At 45.1% G+C, this 24,427-nt stretch overlaps 2 protein-coding genes across 3 annotated transcripts; one reads left to right on the plus strand and one right to left on the minus strand.

Annotated features, from left to right (window-relative positions):
• LOC143369061 (photoreceptor-specific nuclear receptor) lies at window positions 1-23,803 on the plus strand. Of its 2 annotated transcripts, none has more exons than XM_076812482.1 (9): window positions 1-552; window positions 730-892; window positions 5,270-5,672; window positions 10,162-10,265; window positions 15,657-15,771; window positions 20,658-20,773; window positions 21,060-21,271; window positions 21,665-21,953; window positions 22,471-23,803. In XM_076812482.1, exons 2-9 carry the CDS (start codon window positions 772-774, stop codon window positions 22,707-22,709), a joined length of 1,599 nt encoding a protein of 532 aa, XP_076668597.1. In that variant the 5' UTR covers window positions 1-552; window positions 730-771; the 3' UTR covers window positions 22,710-23,803. The 2 variants fall into 2 exon arrangements, with proteins under 2 accessions (XP_076668597.1, XP_076668596.1); XM_076812481.1 differs by having other exon boundaries at window positions 1-370.
• Window positions 17,470-19,634, minus strand: LOC143369060 (uncharacterized). The gene has a single exon (XM_076812480.1). The coding sequence runs from the start codon at window positions 19,632-19,634 to the stop codon at window positions 17,526-17,528; it is 2,109 nt and encodes a 702-aa protein (XP_076668595.1). The 3' UTR covers window positions 17,470-17,525.
• Window positions 23,804-24,427: the final 624 nt, after the last annotated feature.

A 24,427-nucleotide genomic window follows, 5' to 3' on the forward strand; every position in this document is an offset into this window, starting at 1 on the left:
TCTGCAGCCACCGACGACGTCGACCACCGCGATACGGGGCGATCGCGGTCGAGCTAACGTCGATCTCTCGCCGAGACGCCAACTTCGAGACGTCATCTGTCGTTGTTGGCCTCCTTGACTCGGTCGCAGCCCTCCGTCGAGGTCCCCCGTCTCGCGCCGATCTCTTAGAACGACGCTACCGTTCGGTCGAGAACAGTTCTCGCGATCCGTCGGTGATGAAACAGTGGAGTATTAAGGGGTGGACTCGTTAGGTGATTCGTTCCGCGATGTTAGTGTGAGAAACTGTGAGTACTGCTGTGACACTGGACAGTTTGGACTGTGGCTGTGAGTGGGTGTTCGAGGAGCTGTCTTCTTGGAGATTTATCATCAGGTGAGGGGATCTTTGCGGCGGTTTGTCGTTGGGAACGTCTTATGAGTGGCTGTAGTCTGAAGAAGTAGTTTGTTCGGTAGAAGTTTGTTTACGTTCTAGTAATTTGCCTTCTATTCAGACTAAAATCGATCGTCAGGTTATTGATAGTAATTCGTCTACCTGAGTGAGTCAGTGAACGGGAAGTGAGTTTATAGAATATAAAGGCTTTAAGATCGGGTATTCAGTTCATTAACTTGTTTCGTTTTCAAAGAATGATAGTTTGCTACTGCTGACAGGGAGGGTAGGCAGGCTATGGATGTTTGAGATTAGTGTAAGATAATTGCCACGGAGTAATATTTGTGGATTGACACATGTTACAGTACATTGCCTTTTCTTCATCGTGGAATGATTACTAATACACCATGAACGGGGCAACGACGATTACAGCATCAGAGGAACACCAACATCAGCATCAGCAACCGCAGACTGAACCCCCGCCAGATCATCCAAGAAGCCCTGCCAGTCCTTTGAGTATTCGACATGGTAAGTCATTGTGAATATATCACTACTAATCTTTAAATAATTGAAGGGTGAGAGAGAAAACAGGGAATGTCATAAAACAGCTTTAACTACGAGTTCTTACTATGTGGTTCTGAGATACTTTACGTCGATTTAATAATATTAAGTAGTAATGTACTGAATTGGATGTTCTTCTAAAATACTTCACGAGTGCGGTAGCTTTGATCGTATACTTTGTAGCTTGATTCATCTAACTAAAAAAAAGTATACTGTTACCGAAGACTGTTTCATCGAAGGAACTCTTACCCATAACATTTCCCATAACATAACAACCGTAAAATAGTCGATATTCACTTTGGCACGTCGTTATTCAACAAGCTGCAGACAGACTGCACGTAAATCTATTCCGGACGCACTTTTCTACGTACAGCAGACACAGGGTGGTGAGTGGAAAAAGAGGGTGGAACGCAGCCAACGAAATTATACCATTAAAGTAATCAGATTTCGAATGACCCAAAGAATTTAGTGTTGCGCGATTTTCGTGGGTGCTGGACGAAACATAGAAATTGTGCCCTGTGAGCAGCGCATCTGAATTGATGCCGTACAATCTAACTTGTCACAGCTGCAACACTGAACTACCATTCACAAATATTGCTGCGATTTTGTTCTACAACTTCGTAAAATTTAGACTTTGTCTATACATCAAAAGTCGTAGAATAGCAACGGTACTTTCTTATTATCAATTTGCAATATTATCGAACAAATTGGTTAGAGTAGAGTAAGAATGCAATAACTCACCATCGTGTATTAGTGTACTTTTCATACCAAACACATATCACTTCAATTCATACGGTATACATCCTTAAACAAAATAAAACGTTAAGTTTGAGGACTCGCGAAACTTACATTGTAGTTCGAAGGATGCAACGAGAATATTCTTCCAATATTCCTGAAATATCTTCTTCTTCCTATAATACATATTCCGTACATAAATATCCAAAGAATATAGTGACACTGTACCATTTCTCTGACAAAATTCCCAGCATATTCAACCCCATCCCAAAATTCGCATGGAACCAGTCACAAAAGGTGCAGTCTTCCTTAGCCGCTAAAAATCATCTGAACAGATGTTTGTCGACGAGAATCAGGTCGATACCAGACGCAATCCCAGACGACGACAAAATCAACGCATCTCCCTAATGCGGTAACAATTAGTCGACAGTGGGAGGAGGGTGAGAGGAAGTGAGAGGGTGACCGAAGTGGTCGCTGGTAGTTACGAAATCCTTTTTTTTTTTCGAGCTTTCCGGCCAGCATCCCCTTCGCTGGTACATCATTCCCCGTAACCCCTGCCATAGTTTCTCCTCGATGATCCCATAATACAGGGGCGCAGGTGGCGCCTCGCCATCCGCCAGCATTGATATGCTAATGAAATTTGACGCCCCTGCTTTTGCGTGCTCGCGTTGCACGCGCACACATGCACGTGCACAGTGTAGCCCGCGTTTGAACCCGTCGACCGTCCACCATACGGGCGCACAATTTTTTCTCTTCTCGTTTAACCCCTGGCAGTCGCGGCATTTCGCGAGCTTCCGCCGAGAGATTCGATTACCCTAATGGCGTAACGTTGTCGCGTACGTAGACCGTCGACTGCGAAAATTCGACAGCTTTATGGACCAAGATGTTGGCTAGAAACGGTGGGCCATGTTGGTTGTTTAATTCACGCCGAATTCGGCTGAGCTTTAGAGATTGCTCAGGGGGCTGTGATTTGGAGCAATGGGGGTATGTAGTTCTGATTGGACAGGGTTACAAGAAATTGTTAACTACGTTCTTAATTATAGAATTAGGATGAGGAATGGGTTAGATTGTTTTGTTATATGAAGAGTATGAGTTTGATATCAGATATTCTTGCAAATCGACCTCTTGGATGTCAATGAATGTGAGGTCAACTATCAATTATAAATTTATAGGGAACACTGCAATCGATTTTGCATAAAATTAATTCAAGTTTCCAGAATCTACGCGATAATAGATTCTGTGACGGAATTTCCTTGACGAGGGGGCTGCAGGTGAACTTACAATTCCGTTTAACGTCGATGTAATTTCTCCCAGCGACCACATTCGTCGGCATTTTGAGAATAGATTTCACGTGTCGCAATTTGTGCCTGTGTCTGCGTGTTCGTCGGGATTAGGGTGTTAACGAGATCGAAAAGCCGTCACGCTTACGACGTTACGTGAGTTGCATTAATAAGATCGCCTCGGGTTCATCCCCCGTAACTGTAACGACGAAACGATACGATTGAATTCTTCCTGCCGGTAGCTGGATCATGCATATTAGCGAATGCTTCGAACGTGCTCCACGGGCTTGATCATTGATTACGATTAAAGATACGTATCTCTTGGGCCTGGTACGATAAAGTCATCCTATAAGGCACGATTCGCATCTACAATGAAATTTAGTAATACCACGCGTGTGAAATTGTTATCTTTTGAATCAGCCACGTGTGCAATGATGAACAAAATATTTCCCTTCCTTGCAATAATAGTCAACCCTTTTTTATTCAGAATATCCTCGAATATAATATTCTGAAATTCTCCTAACACCGAGTGTTCGTATTCATTTCTTAAACACAGAAGACAGTATATTTCGCCAATCAAATTTAAACACTCAATAAAATTCTGATCCCACCAGTCACACGACTTTGAAATGATTAAATCGATACACCGATGCAGTTGATTTGGGGGAAGGGCGTTCCGAGTTGGGTCTATATTAAATAACTCTGCGGACTGGGGCACGGCTAAATTATTTTACTGTGCGTTAGAAGCGGGACCCTAAAACCCGATATCGACCTGTTGTCGATTCGCATGGTAATTCGAATGGATCCTATCTGACCCCGCGGCATTAACGAGACTGGAACGAGTTTTCGACCGAGGTACGAGGCAGTCGACAAATACGATTTCAGGGAGAGATCTCGCGCCTCGTCGTCGGGGGTTGGCAGCGTGACTAATAAACCCGAGTGGAGGAGCGAAATCACATTTCGTTGATCACGCAGATGTTCAACGGTCCTCCGGTGATCTCTTTGCATTTCCATCTTTCGATTAATGACGCTAACGCGCGCGACTGCCTCGACGAAATTTATTTATATAACGTATAATTGAAACGGCATAATAGCAGTGTCTTAAAACTCTTCAGTGGAATAATATGTATTTGCTCAGTCACGAAAGTATTAGCAGAATTCTAATGGACCATTTCTGTGATTTCACTAAGTCTTCGGAAGCCTGCTATTAGCATGAAGTGTCAAAAGTAAATCTTACAATTAAGATGAGTAATGAAAGGAGAAGTGAAGAATATATCTAGGGGATGAATCAAGGAAAGAATCGTTTGAAATCACCCACCACAGAATCTTCTCACCTTTCCTTTCCTCCTACGGCCTCTCCGAGAATATAAATATTTATACCGAATCTTCTTCATCTCCTATGGTTTTCACGAACTCATTTCTCGATGTAAATACTGTTTGCCCTCGCTGTTCAGTCAGTAAGCCTTGAGGGATGCGGAAAAGAAAGCGCTCCTGTCTCTGGGGGACAAAAGGCACAGTGAATCCAGAGGTGATTCCGCCGAAAAATCTATCATTCGTACAAATTTCGTTCTCGATGGAATAACATTACCATTCCTTGCTTTATTCTCAATGCAAATCTTCTCCAAGATTCTTTAAAACTTCATTCGCGGACTTTCACGAGGTGGTGTATATAAATCGAATATAATTAAATAGCTAAAATTGAACATTCGCGACTGTTCTTTTTCGACGAGACAGTCGCCTTTCGTCAACGTTCATTAACAATTGCAAGAGGCAGTGAGGACCATTCTATCCGCAGATCTGGCAATTTAATCGGTCACATATCTTACAAACACCGACTAACTGGCTCGTAAATACTTCGTGGCTATCCATATCGTTTGCGCGTTAACTGTGAGCGCGCAATTATTTTATGTGCGCTCGCCGCACCCGTCGGGCCCGCCTCATGAGAATCAATCAAGGGTGGAAAGTGGCGTGCACCGTTTGGGGTTGGTCACACGAGCGCGCTGAAGAGATTCCTGGGATTAGCTGAGCGTAACTGCCAGCTGATCGAATAGGATGAATCAAGTTTGATCGCGTAGAAATTGCAGTGGAATAGTGTGGCTATAATTTGCCGCAATGGAACTCTCACTACATCACTTAAATATATCTGCAACTGTGAAACTAACATCCCCTGCAAAATGTAATTCTTATTTCATTGATAGAATGCCCAAGAAGTTTGCACACTTCAGACTGTGGAAGTTAAAAAGTATCTCAAGAGCCATCGCTGATCCCGAATTTCGCTGGAAATTATTTATTCGAGCGATTGAATAACAGAGGTGGCATTAATTTTCAGACTCGGGAGAGAGCAGCGTAATCTCCCCAGGATTACCAGAACGGTACAGTCCTTTAGGAGCGACAGGGTCGACGTCGAGTCACGATCCTTACGCCTCGAGATCGGTCCAGGAGTGCCCTGTTCCTCTTTGTAGAGGAATACCGACCGATTTCCCCCTCGCGAGGTCACCGTATCTAACCGCCCTGGGGAACGGCCACCCTCATTTGCTGGGGCAAGTGCAGCAGCACCAGCAACAGCAGCAGCAACAGCAGCAACCGCAACATGGCAGCAAGCCACCGCGCAGCCTCGGTTTAATATGCGTGGTATGCGGTGACACTAGTTCTGGGAAACACTACGGCATCCTGGCATGCAATGGCTGCAGCGGTTTCTTCAAAAGAAGCGTCCGGCGGAAGCTGATTTACAGGTGAGTTAATTGAAAATTATACGATTTCAGATTGTAATGTTATTCATTGCCCGAAGTCGATTAATCATTATGACTGGATGGAAGTGAAGCCTCAAAAGAATAAGGGGTCGCGGTCCTTTAACCCATTGACAGTTAGCTCGCGTGAGGCACGGGCAGAAAAATAAGAAAAAAGGAAAAAAGGAATAAAGCTACCCCTTGTAAAACATGCTTTTTACACTTTTTAGCATAAACGGAATTATTTTAGAACCGGAAATTGAAACTTTATTAAACTGTCAAAGGGTTGAATTCCAAAAGCTCCTGCAGCATTCTATTTTTGCCGAGTGCCTTTTTGAATGCCTTTTGAGATTATTAAATCATCGACTGCGAAGCAGAAATGTTAGCAACTCGGTGCAACAGCCGGCGCAGTCGCAAGCGTATCATTTAATCCCAAGATCGCTTCGAAGTTTTTATCCCAGAGGCTTGCGCGAGTGGCCGAAATCCCGTCTTATATCAGATCGAAATTAGTCAGCGAATCCTCTCATGGCGTTTAATGTCAAACTGGTCAGCCAGTGGCGCCATGTGGTCCAAGTCGAGTGGGCTCATCGTAATACCAGGCAACAATGCGGAACGGCATAATGTTGAATCCTGGAGGACCTATCCACCTAACCCGGCGCTCTCTGTATACAGCATACTATTACCATCCCCTGGGAACGGCCATCCATCTCCATCGGATCCCTCTCAACTCGGAATCGCTGTCTGATACGCTCAATCCGTTTTACACCGGGGCCACATACGAGAGCCCCTGTGCCGCCGTGTGTGCGCGCATCCCTTTGGCTACGTACGTGACTATCGATATAACACGCGACCCGTAGCTGTGCCCGTTAAACCCGTCGAGGAGGTACACAACGCCAGGGTGCTCGATATACAAACTATTAACCCCCGCGCGCGGTCTTTGAAAAATAAATGCTCAAAGATACGGACGCTTTGCGCGCGTGACCGGGATGCAAACCGTGTTCAACGATAGCTGGAGGCACTTTTGGACACTGTCGAGACTTTTGGATCTCTTGAAAGGGGAGGAATATTTGCAGAGGGTTTTGAAGGAAGTGCGTCGATTTCTTATATACGGGTATATAGACGGCGATGACGTTTTACTCGTGAATCATTAGGATATATGGATGATTTATCGCACAAATATTGTATGTCCACTTTTAGCGTTTTCGCGAAATACAGGTTCGAACGTACAATGGTACATAAGATTCAGAGTCATGCAATGAAGAAAAATATTATTTTTCACACATTTATGAAGTAGATATAAATGTGACTTTTATATTTGTTGCATATAAAAACTCAAATTTCATAAAAAGTGGACATACTGTGTTTGTGCGTTAAGCCATCGATATGGTTTGATTCGGGAAGCCTTTGTCAGAGATATTTGACGATTTTATGGAAAAACAGGAATGTTAAGTTTGGAGACTGGGGTGCAGTTCTAGGTACAAAGAGAAGAATATTTTTCACTTCGTGTGAATATATAAGTGTAATAAAAATTATTTACACACGAATGTCTCATTCACTATGCATTATCCATCTGTTTGAATAGCGGCGATGAAGAAAGCGTTCCCTGTGACATTCAGTTGTGTAGCATCACCGCAATAACTCGATACAAATCGAGAATTATATAAGATAGTAGAACGTGGCTAGAAATAATTGATTGCAGATTTATCAGTTAAGATCTAGGGGAGCACGAACACACTCGCACCCAAAACCAAATCACAAATGAAGAAATTTCATTTCGGATTACTGGATTAACAGTCCTTCGGATTACTTTTTTGGATTGATTGCTTTTTCACGAAGAATTATTTCTTCTTCGATCGTGCCTAGAATTATGCTGTCTTCTATCCAAAATCTTGATAAAGGACTTGCTTATACATCTTTGTACCACTTTGGAAGAGTATCAGAAGAGTTAAAAATTAAATTCTCTTTACAAGTGCTATTTCGAACACATTCACACATTCTCCACTTTCCCCCTATCTTTTCTAAATCTGCTCTGCCTCTGCAGGATGAGAATATTCTAAATACTAACCGCGATCCACGAAAGTGTCTCGCCTGGAACGGCCCAAACTCTGCTATCTCCTCTATCCCAAAACGTATCTCATTGTAGAGCTTTTTTATTCTCTTCCTTTAGTATCAATCCTCGTCGAATAAACCGTAATGCGGTAAAGAGTGAAGAGCCTCCGCACAGATAACCAATTACTCGTAGAGGGGGACGAACCGCGACAGATGCGTCCCGACGTGATGCACCGCGGCAGCGCATCGACTATAATCGTCGGATTAAACTCCAACTTCACGGATCGGTTAGATGCAATTAAGTACATCGGGCACGGTCCAGATTGCATCGAGAGTTCTCACCAACTCCCATTGGGCCACACTTGAATTTCGCGCGCAATGAATCAACCCCCTCTGATGATGAGGAACGAATGTTTTTCTACTAACAATGGGCCGTGTTCGGATCCATTTCGCTCCAAATAATTCTTATTCCCTTGCGCCCATAAAAAATTTAGCTTTTTTACACCACGAATACAAGTATCAAAATCAACTATCCCAGAATGGATCCTAACAGATACCTAATAACTTCAACTACCCCGTTAAATACACCCTGAAACGAACAAGAAGATAGGTGTAACAAAAACTAATAGTTTCTTTAAAAAGCTCCTCTCTAATTCCTCTTTTAAACCTGCAAAACCTCCCCTGTACTCACACAACTAATTTCCAAATATTCTATCTAAAGCTCCCAACTTTCTTGCTGTTCCTCCCACCATCATCAACCATCCGACTAAATCGTTCCTCCTCTCTACTCTCATCTTTCATTTACATCTCCCGCAAGATGAACCATCCTCCTTTCATCCCGCGGAACCCAGCGGAGGCTGCCCAGAGGGGTTAAGTCATTGAATCATCCGGCGGCCCGATCGACGGGCGTGATAACAGGCAGCACATGCTTCCGGTAACTCGATGAAGGAAACAATGCCGGCCATTCGAAGAATAGAGAGATGCGTAAATAAATGTATGATGTGGTTCTGAAGGGTGAATGTCGAGGAGGCCGAGGGTGGTGTAACCCCCGTGTTGCACGGGGTGAGCCCGGCCAGGCGGCTGCCCGCCAGCCACCTCGTGGAGGTTCGCTGGGGTGTGAACGCAAATCAATTTGCGAGAGGAACCCCGCTGGCACGGCAGCACGCAGCCACCCTTCGGTGCCTTTCGTACGCCACCGCCTCGGGACAAGATAGTTCCAGGATGGTGGCGTCCTTCCGTCGCACCGCTGGATCCAGGCCGCCTTCTTGTGAGTGACGTTAGTTAAAATCACGCTGACGGAGCCCCCAGGAATCGATCCACCGCCCCAAGTTCACCGATCGAGCCCCAGGCTATCGCTCTGGAATTACGACTCTGCCGATCTTTTTTCCCTGCCGCGTCCAGTGGGAACAACGAGCGGTTAACTCTTTGCTTGTCGCTCGTGCTAAGGTAGACTTGGATCGTCACGGCTCACCGGGGACCTTGATGAATTTCATTCCAATGATTGTTTCTGGCTAGTTTCATAGTTCCTGAGGAGGTACGATATCGGAGTTGCAGAATTTTTAGATACTTGATCCTCAGCCACTTATAGTTTAGAGAAATAGTCTCCACGCACTTCGTGCTGATTCGTAGAAGTGTATGAAGTTTCATTTCAAACGGAAGAGAAGTGTGGAATTATCTATCAGACTAGTTTTAGGCATTATTCGCTGGATTGATAAGTATGGGAAATGGAAAGGAGAAAGTTAAAGATTATATAGGACAAAGGGCTGTGGTAGGTGCAGAATATTTCACTCCAATGCTCCATCGTGTTACAAGGAGAAAAAGAAGGGAGGATGTGGCTTTAAGCCCCAAGAAACGAAGTAGCACGGGGCTACCACGGGATTGGATGAAATTAAGAGGGATAAGAAGATGGTACGTGACCTCGAGCTGTCGCCTCTTTACGTTAGTCAGCTACGAAGGGATAACAGGGTTAGCCCAACAATGAAAGTAATTGAATTTAACGCCAACTCCTGAGTGCGCAGCCAGGATTTCCGGCAAGTGCGCTCGAAATTTATCGTCTCTTTCGAAAGGGACAACAGCCGCCAAGTTGCCACCGTCGTCGGTGAAACGTCATCGTCAACGATCGATCGATTTCGACGGGGGCAGAGACTTTCTCACTCAATTTTCAACGCTACCGAGGCGGAACTTCGCTTTCGTATTGCAATCGGTGGGCATTTTGAATCAGAAGCGAATTCCACTGCATTTCGACTGTTACATAGGCGACCTAGAACACGAAGATGAAAGGATACGTGATTGGAAAAATTTTTGAGTAGAGGGTTAAAAGGGTTTAAAGAAATCTGCGGGGATGACTCGTGCCGGGATTAATTTTGTACAATGTTAGCGGAGAGCATGTGGATTACGAAGGCTCTTCATTGGAACCTTCTTACGTTTCGCAAAATTTTATGTTCAGATGTCAAGCCGGTACAGGAAGATGTGTCGTGGACAAAGCTCACCGAAATCAGTGTCAAGCGTGTCGCCTGAAGAAGTGCATGCAGATGGGGATGAATAAAGATGGTGAGTAACTTAATCGAATATTTAGCTGGAGGATTTGTTTTAGCGCCTCACTCAACTTATCCTATCATTTCCCCTTATTCACGTATCATTCGTCTTTATTCACTAGTCTGAAAGGAATATAATGTTTAGTGGGCACTTGATGGTGAAAGAATTGCAATGAAGTTTGATACATTTCGGATGACTTCTACTTTTATTTCCTCTGCGCGCAGAGGAGAGAATGTTCCTTTAAGGCGAACGCATCGATAACTTGCGTCACGTGTACTTTTCCGTGCGTTCTTCAGAACCCATCTTCTGAGATCAAACATTAACATAATGAAGTTGTTCAAAATGTTCAGATACTTTATGCATACGATGTGAAAACTGCGGAAGCAACAAATCTGTGTTTGAGGACTATTGAATTCTCTGTCAAACAGTGTTTGATAACTATGATATTGAATATACGATATTTTACAAATGGAAGATAGTTGTTTAAAAAATAAACAATCTTTTGTTTTGTTACGTTTTAAAGAACATGTCTTTTCCACTTCATGGACGCCATACGGTGAGCATAAAACAATTTCTTCTTACTCCACTTTATAAAATTAACTAAAGTCTTTCAAGATTCCTCACTCAAATGAACATCACTAGCTTGCATAAGATCCAGGAATTTTTCAAGTGCATTTTTCACACGCAAAAGTGAACAGAAATTAAAACTCTCGCTCCTACTTCTAATTGTAACTGCTATAAATCGCGCAAGACATATTCAAGAAAAGGCGTTCATGTTTATTCCGAAAACAATGCTCACGAATCAGACACAAATCGTTAATTAATTCCCACTACATACTTGAAAAAGAAATTCATACCAGTCGAAGTAAGATTCACAAATTCAATGACTAGAAATACCATAGCTTATCGCTCACCTTATTCCTCATTTCTGTTTCATATACAGATCTACAGAAAAGTTCTATTATCCTACTACTATATTTTATATACTAAGCATTCATTTTTACGATCACATCGCATACTTTCCTACAAACTCGTTACCAGTGCTTCATTCGCTCCACCAGTTGCAGTGGATGATTCACTTGGTAGCAAAGTCCAATTCGCTGTTGCATAAGAAACTGCAAAGTGCACCACTGCAGAGGTCGAAAACCTTTTACAAATTTGCGCCCCGGGAGCTTAGGTATCTATAGCCGGCGCCGTTCTGCTCGGAAGGAAGCATCTCTAGAGTTGTTTCCTCCCTCGAGAAAAGTCTTTCGTCGCCGACGAAGAAGACAAATATCCGTCGGAAGTTTCGCGAAAAGCGGCGTTCCCTGGGCCACCGGTTATCGATACTTCGTATTACCCGTTTCCGCAGGTGAGCCCGTATTGTGGGGATGAATCAACGCCCGCGACCCCGGGAAAAGAACAAGCTAAGGCCCTTTATGTTCGCGACATAAATAACTGGATAAAGGCGGAGTGATTGGTACGGGTGGAAGTCTGCTCTGGTGGCAGCCTTCGATTCAACTCTTAATGCCTCTCAGCGAGCCTGGGTCGCACCTGCCACGGCGAAAGAGCATTTCCCCCTTTTCCCTTTCTTCGCTTTCCCTCCATCTCGCCCTCTTTCCCCTGCCCGCCCTCGCAAGAGGGGCAGCAACAACTTTCTTATTGCCGAACTTGACGTCGTAAGAAGAAATACTTCCAATTGGATCCCGGTTCCCTTAGCAACCCGAGACCCGACGACGTTCCATAGAAACGTCACCTGTCCCCGGGAAATTAGATTTTCGAGAGTCGGGAGTTACGCTCGGCGGCGACGCGAAACTGGCGCGAGCTTCTTTGGCCCCGTGATTCGATTGCTCGCTAGGCAACCTGCTGCGAAAAGGATCGCCTTGTAAATCGCTCCTCCACTGAGATTTCCACAAAGTCTCGGGACAAACTACTTGCTCCTCCATGTCATCCCAACAGCGTGTGTTATTATTAATTCAGATAATGAAGCTTCCACTGCGATCAATGCCCAGTTAACCAGTCACCAAACCCGACACATCCAGCTGCAGGAGCTCAAAGAGAGCCGTGCCAAGCAGGATTACCACGGTTCTTGTGGGCATTTAATGAAAATCGGTGTGCAAAGCGGCGAGGCACAAAGTAACCGCACGGAACCGTCGTTTCGCTGCACGCGGGGCGGTGCGGTTCGCCGCGGTAGTCGAAACGACGCTCGCCGTCGATAAACACCGCGGTCGTTAGCGACGGTCGCGTGGCCCTCGACGAGCCCCGAAGGGTTAATTGGGGGAAATAAACGTATGCAACGTGCGCGGCCGATCACCGTAACGCGGAGATCTTGCGCGCCCGGACCGTTGTCTGTCTGCGAGGGGCGCGTACACGAGCACGACGACACGGAATCCGGGCGAAACGCAAGGGGGGGAACGGAGAACAGGGCGTACGTACGTACGTAAATTGTGTCAGAGCGTGCACGTCGGAAAGGGACAGCTAGACGGGACGGAAGGAGCGAAGTGAAAAAGGGAGGCAGACCTCCCACGGCGAGGTTCACGCAAATGAGAGTGAAACGGTCTGTAAAAGGGCGTTTATCTCTCCCGGTGTGAAGCTGGACGGCGGCGGGCGCGAAAGGGGTGGGACGGCTCCGAACGGTCAGCTAGAGAAGTCTCTACTTTGTTGGATGAAAAGAATTAACGATCGTAATTTGAGAGGAATTGCTGGGAAATGCTGTTCGTTACAGCGGAACTTCAGTTACACGGACACCCAGCTCGAATCCCTGTTACCTGGACCTTCCGATTGAGTGGAATTCAGTTCCTCCACTGACGGTTATTCGAATCGCGTTGCGCCCCGATTGCTTCGGATGAAAAAGCTGCGGGAATTCGGAGCCGTCGCTATTGGAGAGTGGTTTGCCGCGTGGCCGCTGGAAATCTTAACGCGGACACTTTAATCGCGCGCACGCATTGAAAAACAGACGGCGCAGAGTGCGGGGATAAAAGGAGAGAGGCGAGGGGAGATGGGTGGTGTGAAAATAGGCGGACTGAGGAGTTAAAAAGACAAAAGGGAAAGCGCGCGTAACACGGGGAAGAAAAATGTCCCCGTGGACGAGGCGGAGAGTGTACGCGACCGCGGGAGGGCGTTTATCTTCTCCCGACGGCAGGGTAAACGGTAGGGAAAAAGCGAGAGGGGGCAAAGGATGGGAAGAAACCGCGCGAAAAAGGGAGACGCCGATGCCAAAGGCTTGACGAAGTAGGAGGATCCTATTAAGCCGCTCAGCAGGCAGCACGGCGGAGGTAAAGCGAGCACGCTTTTTATTATTACGAAATTACTGTGCACCCGTGCCGCGCTAAAAGGGAAGCTGGAAAAAAGTTCAGCCCGCCGTTACACACCACTGAGTGCCCTAATCGCGGCGCCATTAACATGTGGCCGATGTCACGGGTCTCCTGGGAACGGAAGTGGAGTCGCAGCGTTCTGTCGGTGTACCCCTTCGCGGGAAGTCGATGAAGCTTTGAAATGCCACCCCCTGGACAGCACTTTCTTAGTTGCTTTCAAGTGCCACCGTGGAAATTCTTCATTTCGGATAGCAAACTAGTGCTCAAGGGGTTGCGAGTTGAAATGGTAACAGTCTGCCGTGAGAAGATCCAATGACCCTGGAGACAGTGATTTAAATGCCAGAGCTTTGCAAAGTGCTTTTACCTGAAGAAACTTTCCTCCAAATTTCGTTCCCTTCGCTTCACTTTGTGTTCCGAAAAGTTAAACATATAAGCTGCAATTGAAACACGAGAAATAAAATCACTGTTCCCTTCAACACAGAGTCATTCATTTTCGGTACATTTTCATACCTTTCACTAACTTATGCGTTTCGCCTGGAATTCATGTTGTGACTAAACTTCGATGATCTTAGTTGCCAATGTACGTGGGGGCTCAAAAAATGCCATTCCCCGCGATGCTGAAGGATCTTCCAGAAGAGGATGCTATCCCGTTGGTTGTCAGTCGAATGGGAGTTACCGAACGCCAATATATACAGAAAATAAACGTGGGTGATTCCTGCACGTCTGCTAAATTCACGCTTGTCAGTCACAGGCCGGCAGCGTGATATAACGGCGCGTTACGTGAGTTTGACGAGAGGGTGGTGGCCAAACGTTTGTTCCTCGATTAATCTGGCAAAACTCTACGAGCTGGCAAGTCGTTCCACTAATATTTCAATAACCAAGGAACTCCCCCCTCGGATGGGGGAGGGTGGACTTTCTATGCAATGATCGTATTATCGGAGGATATTTCTTGAACGGTTGTCGGGAGCCCGTTTCGTCGATTGTCTCGTCTGACTGGTCGTTTTGTCTCCCTCGGAAACGTTCGCGACACGCTTCCCGTCGAGAGGGCGGAATCGGCGTATTGCATAATATTATACTATCGTTACTTAATTTTAGCTCGATTGAACTGCGCGATGGAACCATCCGAGCTGCCAATATTTATAAATGGACGGTTATTTTTATTAAGGGTGGAAATTACGTGAAAGAGAAAAGGTTCATTTCGAATTGCAGCTTTCGAGGGATAACATACGAGTATGTTTGCAATGTGAATGTGGGGCTAATGGTGGAAAACACGAGAAGCAAATTGGATGGAGTATTGATATTTTAACATGTGTCCCCATGTTATCTTAATATATAAAGCAGAAAGCTTCTGTATGTTTGTGTGTTTGTCTGTCGCCTAAAAACTTTTCAACGATAAACTCTGCGATCATGAAATGTGCCTCAGCTCATTATGCCTGACTAATCTAGATGAATGTAACTATTTTCAACAAAAAATAGAATCAAAATTTCGGGTGAAGCCGTGTAGCAAAGCTAGTTCCATATATTTCAAGACAATGAAAACGAAGAAGCGTTTATAACACAGTTACATGCATCTGATGCTATTTAGGTTAATCCTTTTACTGTATTTTTCAACGCTTTCAACGTGATTCTCCAACTCTTTTTATCGGAGGATTTCTTAAATGAAATTATTTGTACATGCTCCTTTTGTATGTACGGTCTAATAAATGCACTTATTATTACTATTACTCTCATTATTATTTCAAATTTTCCTTCACCAGGATCAACCAACTTTCCCATTCTTTCCGATTCAAAGATGTCGGTAATCTTTAATTGCGGAGGATTATATCAACGAATCCATTTATAAAATAGTGTATACGAACGTAGAAATTATAATTCTGATGAAACGAATTCTCCTTGCTGTAAAAAACATGATTTATCAAAAGCTCGATGAAAATTGTTTTAACGAGTCGTGTCATTCAAATTCCCACAGACATTAGGATGAACGGGAATAGCTCACGTGCGGGAGACGGTGCAGGAGAACAGTTCACGTTAATTTACCAGCGTGTAATTAATTCGTGGCTGCAATTAACGCCTGTTATCGACGTTACATCGAAGGTGTGCGCTTCTGTTGCAGCCGTGCAGAATGAACGGCAACCCAGAAACACTGCCACCATCAGACCAGAAGCTCTCGTCGAGATGGACCAGGAGCGTGCGCTTCGAGAGGCTGCCGTGGCCGTCGGCGTTTTCGGGTGAGTTAATTCTTTCAATCTTTCACTTACATACTTCTTGTCAACGGTAAAATATCTATCGACGATTCCTTAACCCTCGGCCGGTGGTGGTGGGTCATCTGGGGTCCAAGGGTAACGTTACCGAGTGTAATAATAAAAAAAACTGTAGAAATCGAAACAATTACTTCTCTACTGCTCTATAAAAAAGAACCCAGGCGCCAACTTCCGCGTGATCACTCCAACCATCCGCTTTCCGAGAGTTAACACTCCTCCAGTGATTAACAAGAATTTTTACGTCTCAAAACTCACCTCATCTTTAACGTCACTATCACTAAAAACACGCCTCCTGCCCTTCCAGCTCGGAGAAGCTAAACATCTACTCCCAAAAATCAAAGCTCTGTCAATTAGAATCTGATGTCATCGACCACAATCAAAATCATCCAAGAACTCTGCATCGAGGCTTCTAAGCATCCTAAATACGTCAGAGCATAGTGTCAACAAAATCACCACCGTTTTAACGTCAGCCGTAGTCTAATATTAGAAACTCCGTTCACAATTGCTGAAGACCCTTTGATCAAAGCTCACAAAGTAGCAGAGCACCGGTCATCGTCGCCCGAGAACCTTGCTCCACTTCCAAGAACAGAGTGTAGCGTGTATTTTCGCGCGGGTCATCCCGATGCGTGCGTTTAAGTGACACAAAGCCACGGTGAATTTTAAAGCGAACCAAGATGTCAAGGGAGGGGGGATTAAAGGTAACATCGAGGTCTCGGCACGATCGATAATCACCGCGATTCACCGGGAGCAACGGCAAGAGCAAGAGAGCCGACGACGTTGTTGGCACGTTTGATCTTCTGCTGCAGAGCAGCATACTTTTCGCCGTCGTGAGCAGGCTTCGCTCGCGACACGCCACGCCGAGCGTGATCTATCATGAAAAATTACCTTTGACTGGTAGCCCGTAGCTGACCGTTTTTCAGGTAACCGGGTACTCAGGTTGGAACTAATGGAAAATCCATAGAAGCGCCAAGGGGTGAACGTTAAAAGCGACGGGCGAGCGTGCTTCTCGACGATGCTCCGCGTCGATATCGACGCTTTCTCGAAATTACCAGCTCTTCCTTGGTTACTCAACGTCCACGCTGCTCTGCCAGACACTTTCAGACTTACCGCCAGGAATGCACCATTTACCCTCGTTCTCAGATATTCGCAATCATTCATCCTACGCTCTGTCTTGTGCAAAGGCTTCCTTTTGCTTGGAGAACTGCATCGATTACAGATGTCGAGGATGACGATGGAACAGCAGAGTGAATGAGAATGGGAAACACAACAGAGTTTCATTTGTTTAACCTTCTGGATTGCTATAACTTCAAAGATAATGCAGCGACGAATGCGGTTTAACGTTAGAAAATATGAAGAGAGTCGCGTGAAATGCACAGAGTTTTAAGGGATCTGTTCCCTGTTGTCCTCTAAATGCTGTTGTCGATGAAATGTTCCTTTCGCGAAATCACTAAATAAACAGTACGTGATTAATTTTATGATTACGTAGCCGTCGGTTATTCAGGACAGAGTACAATTCGCCTTGGTATATTTTGGTCCTCCTTTATCCACTCAGATCTATATCTAGAGTGAATGTTGAAATTATATAAACTCAATAAGGGTTTATTTAGGACTGTATGGGAACCCTTAGTGACTGAAATATCAGTGACTATTTCATGGATGGACGGCATACAATGTGCATACGATGTCGATAATATATTCTATCAATCGAAAGTATCACGTGGCTAATCCACGTGGTTGAAGAAATCAAGTACAGCGTCTCCGCGAACGATCTGGGCGAACAACGCCCTCGCCCTTTCCCTAGGCGACAGCGCCGGTTTCCTCGAGTCGTGACGTAAAATCCTGCTCTCCAACGGGGGCGACCCGATGTCTGGGCTGTCCCCTATGTTCCTCTCCAAGTGCATGGTGGAGATCGGCGGCAAAGTGCCCCTGACGTCGCTCTCCGACTTGGCGAACTTTCTGATCGGCTCGGTGTACCTGATCGTGTCACTCTCGTCGACGTTCACGATGAATCCTCGTTTCCAATTCTCCGATTTCGTTTGCCGGATGACGGAGGCCACCCTTCTCTTTATGTCGGCCTTAACAATGGCCGCCTCTGTCGTTTCCCTCCTGCTCGCGTTCGGGTTCGTCGTCACGCTGTCCAGCGTCTCCAAAAGCCTATCAAAGGAGCTGCAAATCTCCTCCCAGGACTGCTGGCTAAGCAGCAGGAATCCGCTCGTCTCTTTCTCCTTCTCCCTGAGACAGTTCTCCAACTCGGTCAGATTGTTCTTCATCGCGTTCAGCTTCTCTTCGGCGGCCTCCCGTCGGTCCCGTTCCTCGGCCAACAACAGTCCGCTGCGTCTCATTTCCTCCACCAGACGATCCTGCTCCGCCTTCACTTCCGTTAATTGGATCTGGGCCATCTGAATTCTGGCCGAGTCCTCGGCTTCCAGGCTGGCTGTCATTTGCGTGGCAGCGTCCACCTTCGTCGGGTCCACGTTCTTCGGCGTCCTCTCAGTTTCCGGTGGGGCGCTCTCCTCGTACGTTTGATTGTCTTCAGTGCTTTTCAACGGCTCACCCATGACAGGCTGAATATGAGACTGCAGGTCCAGATGAAGGGCTACCTTCTGCTTCGACTGTCCGTTTTGAACGATCTCCTGCTGCTTGTGCTGCCGTTGCTGAACGCCGGCTGGCTTGAACGGCGGTACGTGCGGCCTGGTCTTAGTTTTCTTCGCAGCGTTGATCGAACTGATCGTTTTCCTCGCGGGAGCCTGATAAGGCCTCTTGATGAACTCCGACATAGCGCTACGCGGCCTACACAAAGTTCTCCCGTGGTTCTCGTTCTCGTTCCTCTTCCTGGTGCCCGCTGATGCAACTCTGCGATCCTGATGAGGCAGCGCCAGCCACCTGTACTCGGACTTCGTGACGGCATTGTTATCTTCCAGCCTCTTGATGATTATCTTCACAATCTCCTCGTTCAAGTTCGCGTTCTGCCTGACGTCGAGCACGTTCAAGGTGGTGTTGTGATCCAGCAGCTCCATCAGCTCCTGCACGATCCTATCCGACAGGCCACAGCGCTGCATGTCCAATGCTTTCAACCAAAGACTGTCCCTTATCGCCTCGATCAGCTCGATCGCCGCTGCGTCGCCTAATTGAGGGTTGTCGTTCAATGTTAAGCGACGCAGGCCAGGCATTGCCTCGAGGTTCGGCTCTTGGTACCTCAGCGACTGCTTCCACGTGTCTTGGTAGAGCAGCAGCTTCTGCTTCGACAACGCCGCCGCCAAAGCTGGCCCGCATTTGCTAGTCAGGTCGCAGTAACTGAGATTCAGGGACCTGATGCTTGGAACGTCGGCCACGGTGCGGCACAGCAGCTCGCAGGAGCTGTTCCCTACGTAGCAGCGCTGAAGGGACAGGTATCGAAGCGTCTGCGTGTGCGACAAACCGACGCACAGCACGGCCAAGCAGTCCGGTGGGAACGGTATGCCTTCTATCTCCAAGTTCGTAAGAGCTGGTGAATTTCTGATGCACTGGGCGACGCTGTGGGACAACCACTCGAGAAGATAACGAGACAATACGACCGGTGCTTTGCCCATTGTCCTCGCTTTGTCTTCGGAATTGATTTCCTCTAACGGCTTGCGACATTGATACCTACTGCGAACGCTGATCGACCTCAGACTGCGGTCCAGGGACAGGGAATTTAAGATCGGGCCCCAGTCGTCCATTTTCACACGATCGGTGGTGAAATCTAAGCTGTTGGGAAGCGTCACGCAGATTACTGGCAAAGGACGCAGGTGTTGTTGCTTGCACAGCTCCATGTAGCAATTGGCGAAGTTTCTGGTCGTGGGGATCGCCATGTTCGATGATGCAACGGGCAATGGTGGAACCACCTTGCCCGGACGTCCTGTAGCAGCCCTCGTGGTGATTGTTTAAAAGACGGTGATAGCTTGGTTCAGAAACTTGGTGTTCTGAGTGGCAAATGCGGAAGAAAAGTAATGCTAAATATCGTTTACGGACGTACTATAATGGTATGATGAAGTCCATCGTGCATCGAATGAGTTTAAAAACACTTCTTTAGTATTAAATAGCAGGAGAACAGAGGCGACATGAAATATTATACAAAAATAATAATTACGAAAATTCTCTACAATGTTCGATGAAAGTTAGGTGAAATAGAAAATGATTGTTAGCCATGTCGAGGATAATAACTCGAGCCTAGCTGTTTGGAGTACACCAAGAATTCCGTAATTCATAGGAATCAGAAATTTTGTGGAAATTTTAGTAGCGTCGTTATTGGATTGAAAATTTGCTTACTTATGCCCCGATGTACTGACTGTTTGCTGCCTTGTTTGCACATTAACCGCAATTTTATCACACAACGTCATTTGCGTTCTCAGCTTCCTCAACAATCCCGATAGAAAATCGTTTCTAAAGTTTCCGCTGAAAAGTCGTACGAAAAAGATGACAAAACCACGTTTGCCTTTCTGGCTCTAGAGCCTATCTTCGCCCACCTACCTACCCGAAATCGGTGAAACGAAAATTCTACGCGACCTACGCTGAAAGTGCGTAAACAAAACTCGCGTGTGAACAGATTCAAGTTGCAGCGAGTCGCTAAAAAGATCGACGTTCATTGTCGAAGCTCGATTTGGTGGCGCTCTGTTCATATCAATTGCGCTTGATCCCTTTTTGCCCGATGTGAAAATATCTGTTCTGTCGATATAATATTGATAGGAAAATTCATTGCTATACGGGAGTAGGAAATTGAAAAGTATCGCGTAATTGCTGTAGTTAACTTTGTAATATTAATATAAAGAGCTATAAGGCAGGGAAAAGATTTGATTAAAGCCCTGAATAAAATACCGGAACATCTGATTTTTCAGACCACCTGTGTCTCTGGCTATGGCGAGATACACGACACCATTACCTCTACCCACCGTAGCGCAAACGACAAACTCGACGAACCCTCCAACACCATCTCGACAAGATAACGAGGATGGTATTTATCAGTTTTATATCCCTACTTCTTCCTTTTACTTACCTTTAAAAATATTTGTTGGGTTGGAAAGAAGTCTTCTACCGAGGACAAGAGTAATTTACATTAAAAAGATTGCGAAGCTGTCTCCAAATTTCTGTACTTTATATTTAATATCTTCTTTCTAAGGGGCACCAATTTTTTTCTTCTAATTATTCTTCCTCTTTGTTCTATTGAATTTCGATTAATATCAGTGTAATTATTTTTTATTCTAATCGTTATTGAGACTGTTTGCTACCTTTTGTAACAGGAAATGCGTCTGAAGACAGCATAGACGTGACTAACGAAGAACCATTGACACCTCAAAGAAGTGGTTGCACGCAACTTCCGCCTGTGATCCCATCGCTGTACTCGCCTGCCAGCGCTGAAACGGTCTATGAAACCAGCGCGAGGCTATTGTTCATGGCTGTTAAATGGGCGAAGAATCTACCGTCCTTTGCAAGTTTGCCATTCAGAGACCAGGTACTTTGAGCTCAATTCAGAACGTAAATCCATTCCTAACTCCTTTCCGACGTGGGTATGGTAAAGCATACAGACATTTGAAAGTCCCTAGGACCTAGAAATAATTATGATAATGTTAGATCTTAACCTCAAGATCATGCTTGAAAGATTATTAAGGAACACTCAAAAGTACTCATCTAATCACTTGTACCTCGTAATTAAACTGGTCCTCATAAATTCATAGATGTGGTATCATATCTTTTGAGTGAATCTCGTAAAACGTACACACATCTGATTATCCAAATTGCTTTTAGCGGGACATCGAAATACTTGAACTTAATTCCCGGGAAGTGGGAACAAAAATTGAAAGATTACAGGAAGGTGCTACAGTCTAAATGTTCGCCTTTGTGACAGGTGATACTCCTCGAGGAAGCCTGGTCAGAGCTTTTCCTCCTGAACGCGGTACAGTGGTGCCTTCCACTCGAATCGTCGCCCCTTTTCAACTCCGCAGAACTAACTGCTTTGACCTTATCGCCTCATCCGCACCCACATTCTGGAATCCACATGCAAACCACCACGGGTAAACCGAGTCAGGTGGCAGCAGATGTGAGGCACTTGCACGACACCTTGCAGAGATACAAGGCTGTCATGGTCGACCCTGCAGAGTTCGCCTGCATGAAGGCCATAGTCCTATTCAGACCAGGTTAGTATTCACACTAATGTTACTACTTCTAACTTATATCACAGTGATTTCCAACCTGTGTGTTGCTAAGTGTTTTCTGGGGGTTCGCCACGTTCTTTCTTTTTTAAATATTATTAAATTAGAATTATATTCTGAAATATATATTTTTAATGTGTATTCTTTAGCTTATTAAATTTACCTTACCTTATATAGGGGTGGGCGGGTCGCAGGTTATTTGAATATTATAAAAGTAGGTCGCGACTCAAAAAACGATGGGAAACACTTATATCAAAATCAACTGACATTACGTGCACGGCACGTTTAAAAATAATGCCCCTACAAATATTCGAATCTTCCAAGTCTGAAGGAACATATCATTTAATGTAATATTCCAAGGCTCATAAAATTTAATAAATCAAATTTACATGATACTAAATATCCTCTTTGGAATATATTTTTTAACACAGAATATAAAATATTGCAAGGAAAAGTACCCTACTATGAAGCCCCAGAACAGCAGCTTTCGCTTGTGTTCCAGAAACCCGTGGCCTGAAGGACTCCAGTCAGATAGAGAACCTGCAGGATCAGGCACAAGTGATGTTAGGTCAACATGCCCGAGCGCAGCAACCTGGCAGTCCAGCGCGATTCGGCAGGTTACTGCTGTTGCTACCGTTGCTGAGGTCAGTGCCAGCCTCCAGGGTGGAATTGATATACTTTCACAGAACGATCGGCAACACTCCCATGGAGAAAGTTTTGTGCGATATGTACAAAAATTAAGGACGTGTACGCACCGAGGACTTTCAGGAAGGAATGTTTAGAAGTTTCCCGGAGGTCGATGTTTGTACAGTGCCACGTTACAGTTTACGAATAAGTGATAAACTCTACTGACTTCGTGGCGTCGGGAATAACTTCTGCGAAATGTTTAACTAATTCTGTGATGCACTTCACTCGTTTCTGCTTGGACGGTATTGATGGTCGAGTTTTAAGGGACATTAGACTACGGGAATTAGTCGACATCAGCTGAACGATTAAGGAGTTAGTCGTGTCACAGGATTGCTTCAGATTCCTTCGTAATACTGTTTCTTAACATACGACACGAGAGACTTTCTTCTACCAACGACCCTACCTATAGTAACTTAGGTGCAGCGTAGTCACGGATGTCATTATTTCAAGACCAACGATTCGGGAAAAATTCACTAAATAAATGGAAACTCGTGTAAACCAAGTAACTGGGGAGGATCGATTGGAACTGATCGTTTCTACGTGTGAAAAAGGTTTGGCCTAAAGATAAAGCCCCGAGCAAAAGCCTCTGATGAATCTACGATCTCGTCTGACGATTTCATTTTTCCGCCAGACCGAGATCGAATAACGATGGATACTTCGAGAAAGGTAACGAATCGATACCTACAATACTTACAATTAGTTAACAGTTAAACGGTATCTAAACCGAACGGGAGACACTCAGTTGCTGCGTAAAAATATATATATATACACACACACACATTTATTTATTATAGAAATGTTTATCGAACACTAGGTTCGACGTGTTGACCAAGTCGTTTTGTTCCCCCCGAAAGATTTCTACGAAACCACGACGAAATCTTGTTTCACATTTGAACGACAGAATGTACTGACCTATCTTTTGTATTCTTTATTCATTTCCCTCGTTTACGATCTAAGATTACCTGAGATAAGGTCTGCAATGTAAGAGTAAGTTTGGTATGAGTTTTCTCACAGCTGTAAAAAGATACTCGTCTGTGCTTTTCCTTGTATATTTCGTGTTGTGATACTATTTGCCGTAAAAGTCTAGCTACTGAGTCACGTAACATGTATTGTAACGATTACGTAACTACTTGTAATAAAAGTACACAAGCATAAAAATCGCTGTGCTCTAAATCAATTTTCCTTTCCAGCTCTTGTAAAAAGTATATGTAACACTAACAAGACGAACTGCAATTTATCAAAGAATTCTCACAGCCCTACCTCACTTACTGCAAATCCCACTTTAATCTTCTAAAAACCTCATTCTTCAGTCTCCTCTTCCTTGAATTCTCTTGCTTCGTGATTTTTCACCCTTCGTTGAATAAAAGGGGAAACATATTCTTAAACATTCAGAATTGAAATTCTTAAATTCTCTGCCAATAAAGCAATGTGATTCTGAACCATTCGATGCACCGGAGCCGACGTTGTTTGCTTCACGCCGGAGGTCAAAGTTCGCCACCCCCGAACGGATTTAATTTCTGTTTATTTAACGGAGGGTGCTCGCGCAGGATACCGAATCGAAATTTGACGCGATACATGTTAGCGTCCGACGCGCACAGGCTTCCCCGGGTCACGGTGGTTGTTGCATAAACGTACATATTTATTTATCACCGTATAATCCCTGACTTTCCCTCGGGGGTTTTGCCACATGGCAGTTTGACGGTCCCCAACGGAATTACCCCTCGGCCGCTTATAAATTACATCGAGGCTCGAGCAAGGTTTAAGGGCCTGCT

Source organism: Andrena cerasifolii, chromosome 5 (genome assembly GCF_050908995.1).
Source record: "Andrena cerasifolii isolate SP2316 chromosome 5, iyAndCera1_principal, whole genome shotgun sequence".
NCBI classification, from domain to species: domain Eukaryota; kingdom Metazoa; phylum Arthropoda; class Insecta; order Hymenoptera; family Andrenidae; genus Andrena; species Andrena cerasifolii.